Source organism: Lycium barbarum, chromosome 7 (assembly GCF_019175385.1).
Source record: "Lycium barbarum isolate Lr01 chromosome 7, ASM1917538v2, whole genome shotgun sequence".
Lineage (NCBI taxonomy): Eukaryota > Viridiplantae > Streptophyta > Magnoliopsida > Solanales > Solanaceae > Lycium > Lycium barbarum.
This window is the reverse complement of record NC_083343.1, coordinates 13,941,225-13,948,370: the sequence shown is the minus strand read 5'-3', so window position 1 is coordinate 13,948,370 and position 7,146 is coordinate 13,941,225. Positions and strand designations below refer to the sequence as shown.

At 35.5% G+C, this 7,146-nt stretch overlaps 1 protein-coding gene across 1 annotated transcript; it reads right to left on the bottom strand.

Annotated features, from left to right (window-relative positions):
- Positions 1-1,097: 1,097 nt before the first annotated feature.
- On the bottom strand, positions 1,098-2,112 carry LOC132601297 (protein ALP1-like). The gene is made up of 3 exons (XM_060314398.1): positions 1,825-2,112; positions 1,513-1,738; positions 1,098-1,420 (listed from the first exon to the last, which is right to left on the bottom strand). Exons 1-3 carry the CDS (start codon positions 2,110-2,112, stop codon positions 1,098-1,100), a joined length of 837 nt encoding a protein of 278 aa, XP_060170381.1.
- Between the last annotated feature and the right edge of the window lie 5,034 nt (positions 2,113-7,146).

Below are 7,146 nucleotides of genomic sequence, written 5' to 3'. Positions count from 1 at the left end.
GAGGACAAGCATAGTAAAGAGCCAAACTACTAAAGCCATATCTCTCTTTTACTTGGCATATGCAACAGAAATCACATGTTAAGAAACTTTATTAACAACATATTCGATGAGCAGAAAATAAAATTTTCATTACCTTAACAAACTCATCCCATTTGCTTGGATCATCAACTATAATTCTTCCTTCACCATATTGAAAGCCCAAACCACTACGACTTTTTAATAAAGCTATAGTCCCGTAATCCTTCTTCCATGCTTCATTTTAGAATTAATATGTGGTTGAGATTTCAATCCACGGTTAGGATGGATTTTGTTTAAATAAAGACCCAATTTCGTCATGTATCCGGGCCTAAAGGTGCCATTATCCGCTTTCCAACCCTTGACACACAAATCCTTTAAACCATCAATAAGAGTGCGTTCTTCTTCTAGTGTCCATGACCTTCGGCTCTGAGGTGTTGCTCGGCTCGACCTTTTTGATGCTTGGTCAGAAGATGATGTGTGATTACTCATTCCGTCAATATGATATTGACCAAAGCTGATCAAATAAACAACATAGCAAGAAATGAGCAAGTATTTGCTATTTGCAATCAAATAATTAAGAACCTTAACAAGAAGATGTGAAGTCACTTAACTTATGACTCACTTATAAATATTTTATCCATCACCAAAAAAAAAAAATACAACTAAATTGTTCAGGAAAACTAATAATGTGAGACTAACTCATAGATACACTGATTATATTAAAAAAAAGAAGTAAAAACATACGTAAAGATTCACTACTTGTCTTCAAAAAGATATTGTTAGATATACATTAAGGTGAATTGTCTCCACAAACAGCAATGTGAGACATACAAAAAGATTCACAATTTGTCTTCACAAAATATCACTAGCTACTACATCATCCAATGGACGAAAACCATACCAAAAGTGTACAAGCACCACAAAATGACAACATAACTTAAACATTACAAAGACTAGTTGCTAGATATTTCATTCCACATAGACTGAGCTAGCTCATCCCTCCAAGTGGTCCACTCATCGGATGGTTCAACGGTATTAATATTTCCATGTTCAGGTTCATGTTGATGCTCCATGTTGAATTATGTTTCCATGTCTAATGGATCAACTTCCATCTCTCTTCGAATGAAATTGTGTAACAAACAGCATGCACTAATGATTCCAGTATGAATCTTAACCGAGTACCACGAAGGACTTCTAAGAATTCCCCAACGTCCTTTCAATACACCAAATGCTCTTTCAATAACATTGCGCGCCCTAGCATGCTTCATATTAAACATCTCTTCTAGGCATTGAGGTGGTGGATTGTCACCTTGCCAATCCCTTAGCCAGTATCTATATCCTCGATAAGGGGACAGAAAACCATTTCCATTTGTATATCCTCCGTCACATAAATAATAATTTCCTAAAAAATATAAACAATAATATAATTACTTTAAAATATTATTCTATTTTTGAGGTAATAAGAATAGACAAGTCTTTCTGTATAAAGCATACCCTCGGGTACTTTCAAACCATTCCTTTGTACAACAGCATCTCGCAATACATGACCATCAGCGGTTGATCCCTCCCAACCAGGTAAGACATAAGTAAAGTTAAGATTTCTATCACAAACCCCCAAGACATTAGTTGCTATATCTCCTTTTCGTGTCCTGTATCTTGGCTTATCTATAGTTCGAACACTAATGGGAATGTAAGTACCATCCAATGCACCTAGACAACCCTATAAAATAAATTAACAAAATACTTACAAGATAATGTTTTAAATCTTTCTATAGTAAATCAAATGTTATATTGAAATTTACCTACCTTAAACCATTTCCATCGATCATCAGTCTCATCTTCGGCCACTGGATTAGGACTAACAAGTAATAATGGAGTTAGTTTGAGAATTGCTCTTAGACATTCATTAAAGGCTTGACTTACACTCCACCCCGATCTAATATAATCAACTTTGATAGACCTGATCTTCTCGTGATGAGCCAAAATATTTAAGAACATTGCTAGCTTTTCAGTGCTTGACATATTGTTAGTGTCTGTCAATCCTCCAATATTCGTGGCTAAAGAAGCTAAAATGTGAAAGGCCTTTCTATCCATCCTAAGCTTATCAATACATACAATATCACTGTCACGAATGATAGAATTTAGATGAGACGTGATTTTAGGAATTCTAGCACATGTGGTATATCGAGTGACCCATCTATTTCTAGATTGTCTTCTTAAAATTATGTTGTAAATAGGCATAAAAATACAAATAAAGACAACATATTAATGCACCATAATCTCCTCAAGGATGATAAAACATTCGACATCGCACAATTGTTGAGGATCCATAGACACCAATTTGTCGTTTAAAAATTGCAAAATCATTATTAAACTGAGCATATATACTGAAACATAGATATTACATAATATAAAACTGAGTTCTTGTTTTCTTCTCATGTACAAATAAATTTCACCATTGTCACCATCGGTCACTAGAACAAATAAGTTTCACAAAAGAGTTGCGTTTTTCACCGCAATACGGTCCTCTTTTATAACTGGTGACAATTAGAAATAGTATAGTCATCTATAAACACAATAGTTCTAGTTGAATCATTACATCAAAAGAAGGTAAAAAAAAACGTCAATATCCCGCTAAATCTCCATTAGTAACATAAAAATAACATTGAAAAACTCGAAGCTTCAAAAAATCAAAACCAGTACAACAAAAATCCAAACCCCAACATTAGTGATTACAAAATGTGAATCTTCCTCTCATTTTCAAAAAATTTTAACCATTTATCCACATTAGTACTGATAAGAGGAATACAACCGAAGAAATCTAAGAGGAACTCAGATTTAGCATCGTATTACTCCTGAGAGAAACTAAACAATAGACCTGCTACTTTATTCAATGATCAATAAACATACAAAATTAAAAAAAAATTAATAAAAAATAAAAATTTACAAGAAGAGGAAAGTAGAAAAAAAAAAAAAAAAGAGGAGGAAAACATGAAGTAGAAGGGAGAAGATTTCTTGTGATACCAAAAACTTATCAATTTGTAAGTAGAATGGTAAAGGGTTTTTTTTTTTTTAATGATAATAGATACATGGTAAAGTAACAGAAAAGGAGAAGAAAATAAAAGGACAAACTTAGAGAGATGGATTTGTTGGAGTATCAATATGTTGGATTTGTTGGAGTATCAATCTCCCATAGTTGAGTGCCCAAAGCTCTGGTGGGAGAAGTGAAGATGAGAAAAGAAAATTCTGGAACAGCGTAATACGTATATATGAAACAGGTCAAGGGGCAAGATGGTCATTTAGAAAAGTTATCCCAACATATATTAGTACTGGTATTAGTTATACCAACTAGAAAAGAGGATAATATTATCCCAATTTATGGTATAATTTTGTACCAGTACTAATTAATAACTCAAACCAAACATGGTACTAATTTAACCGAAAAATTTAGTACCAGTATATCCCATCTTATACCCTATACCAAACGACTACTGATATGGTGTAACCAGAAGTTTCTATCATGTACTTAAAAGCATTCTTCCAACAATTAACAGTTTAAACTATTTTAAAGGAGCGTGAAATGAAGATTTTAACGTTTACAATATGCTTTGAAGAATGTACGCCTGATAGATCCAGACCGCGATCGCAAATCGGGGTGGAACATGATTACACTCAACATAAATTACCAACCAAGTGAAACCTGAGCTTATCGGTTCTGTTATTATATTTGATAAATTAACTGAAAGTAACAATATGATGTAGGAAATAGCATAAATAAAATATTGAAATCTATATATGGAACTAATATATGAAACGTGAAGCCCCAAAAACAAATATTGGAGTTTTAAGTTGTAACTGAAATGTACCACTATGATAAATCATGAGCCTCTAAAGAAAATTCAAATTTCGAATACGTAATGTTTTCAGGGCTACCATTACCCAAAAAAAATGGACTTAGATAGCTACGAGCTTCGTCTCTAATCCTTCGCTAACTTTCTCATAACTAACATATTTTTTTGATAATTTGTTACTAATTCTTGGCTAAACATGATTAATGGAAGAAGTACTTAGAATGAGATATTTATTCAACAATTTTTCCTTTGTTTAGTTGAATGATTATCCAAGACCAGATGTATCTAATTATAATGACCAAATTTTTGGCTCGTATCATAAATACCGAAAAGAGAATAACTTCAATTTTATTTCAGAAGAAAACCCATACAACTTGGATCTTATTAAAAGGAAACATACTTCATAGATTTAAAAAAATACATTGTAGTCCATCAGCGAAGCACTAAAATGCCCTTTAGTGAATAAATTCAAATCCATCTTTCATATTTAATTTTATGAAAAAAGAACCAACATTTGCCATCTAACTCCGGATTATCATCTCTACCATGTACACATGGAATAAGGTTGTTGTAAGTCGTTATGTGCTTTTTGACCGTTTTACCCCTGTTGATCCATTACCAAGACTTTAAGCGAGTCTAGTGAAAACTAAAGGATTTAGAATGTTTAAGTGAAAGTGTTTGACCAATGATTGACTTTTGGGTAAACGGACATTTTTGGGGATTCCGTCAATTCCTTGAGGTCCGGAGGGTCAATTATGACTTGGTGGGGTGGATGGTTCGGGTTTGATTGCATTTTGGGTACTTGGTTGGATACTTATTTTATTCCGTTTGGGGGGTGGCTTGGTAAATTAGGCATCCGTCGTAAATTCCGAGGCCACGAGTGAATTCGTAGCGCGTTTTTATGTGTGTGCATATCTGGTTTGTGTATGTGGGGCCTCTAATTGATGTCGGGTGTCACGACCCAAATTAACTAAGTCGCGCGGGCACCTACCGTTTCCCACCTCATTAGGCGAACCCTTTCCCAAATCATCAATTCAAACCCCAATAAACTAAATAGAGCAGAATAAGTAGAAGCCTGAATCATAAATAATCATAAGTGCAGAATATAAATACAATCCCCAAAGAACTGGTCTGACTCATACAAGAGCAACTACAAGAATGTCTAATATACAAGTCTGAAAGTCAAATAAAAAGTTGTATGAATGATAGAATATAAAGACAGGATAGATGAGCCTCCGGGCAGCGACTTGTCAGATGCTCACCCTAGACACTCGCAATCCAGGCCTCGAAAATCAGCCGCGAGAAGTAGAAGCGAAACCTGTCTCAAACTCTACACCCCGAAAAGGAGTGTAGCAAGGCAGCATCAGTACAAACAACACGTACTGAGTAAGCATCATAGGCCGACAACAGTTAATTAACGTATATAAAGTAATAGACTGAAGAAAAGATATGCTCACTATCAGGTATACACACCACACAGTCCAAGAATGACAACTCAAGTACATAAGGATCAATAACCGAATCATATCCTATAGTGAAGCACCTAAACACAAGTCTTGCCAAGTTTTTTCACGATTCCATAGAATAACCATAAACACTAGCACAGCCAACAATGTCACTCCGGATCCTCAAGTCTCAACCTAGGAGAAAGTCTCTACTCCTCGATTCTGATCAATTTTCAAATATATATTATTCATGCACACTACAATCTCATATCAGTAACCAACCAGGAAATCAATAATCACGAACACCGTACGGTACAATAAATAACCGCTACCAGAAATCATATGCATGAGTGAATGAAATATGAATGCAATGCAATGATACACACACGCTTCGTGCGAACGATGTCTACACTCCGACAATCATAACCCATGGGGGACCTGCGAAGTCCATTTACTTGATGCGGCATACAGCACAATCCAAGTCAACGCTGCGGAACATGCAACCCGATCCTAGTCAGTGTTAGGGAACGCACAACCCGATCCCAGTCAGTGTTGCGGTACGTGCAACCTGATCCAATATATATATATATATATATGTGTGTGTGTGTGTGTGTTGTCGCGCGCAACCCGATCCAAATATATGAGTATGAATGCATGCATGATATCAATGACAACCGTGCCACGCCTGGACACATATTCCTATTTCAATTCCTTCATGTTCACAAGTCAATAACCAATAACCGAGAGATACGGGTTCACAATCATGAATAAGTCACTAAGTATTCATATCAGGGTATCATGAAAGATGAGATTGAGTACACTACATAATATCAATGAATGAAGACAACGTATCTAATCAATCGTGCCCCACATGGACACATATCTCAATCACAATATCAATATCATAACCTTACAATCCCTTTCTACAATTTCAGCTATGATAAATACGCTCTCCAAATCATAAGGCAATCACTAAGCATCAACTCTAGAATCAATCACGTGGCGACAAGCCAACAAATCATAATAAGGCAACCACTCAATAGAACACAATAAGGCGACAAGCCATAGTCAACAACAATACCAACCTAAGAATCCATCCCAACTTCATACCCAAAGGCGTAACATGCTATCTCCGACAATCACTAACTTTACATATGTTTTCAATATTTATATACTATATGTATGGTTCCTTCATTGTCGACCTATGATACCTATGGAGTACTAGTGGTTTGTACTCATAATACACATGCGGCACTTTTTGGGTGCAGATACGAACACGTGCACCAGTTTCAGACCTCGTGGTTGATCCCAAGGTTATCCTACTCTAGATTCTAGGGTGAGCTACAATTGGACCCACAGCCATGGATCTTTCAATTTATGTTATACTATCCATCTTCTATTTAAAAATTCTATTAGAAGCTCTTGTACGAGTTAGACCAGGTTTTGGGAATGTATTTGACTAAGTTACTTTCCGCACTTATGTATTTACATTAAGACTGTTGGATAATGTTGCAAGTGTAATCAATTCTTTTAATTTACTTTATAAATGATTTGTTATTTTGGGAATGGTTCGCCTATCGGTGGGATAGTATAAGTTTCATTATGACCTGCAAATTTAGGTCGTGGCACTCACATAGATGGTCAGTCCGAGCGGACTATTTAGGTTTTGGAGGATATGTTGTAGGTTTGTGTTATTGATTTTTGTGGTCATTAATACCAGTTCTTGCTTTTGGCAGAGTTTGCTTAATACAACAGTCATCATTCGATCATTGATGGCAGCATTTGAGGCTTTGTATGGTAAGAGATGTCATTCTCCGATTGGTTGGTTTGAT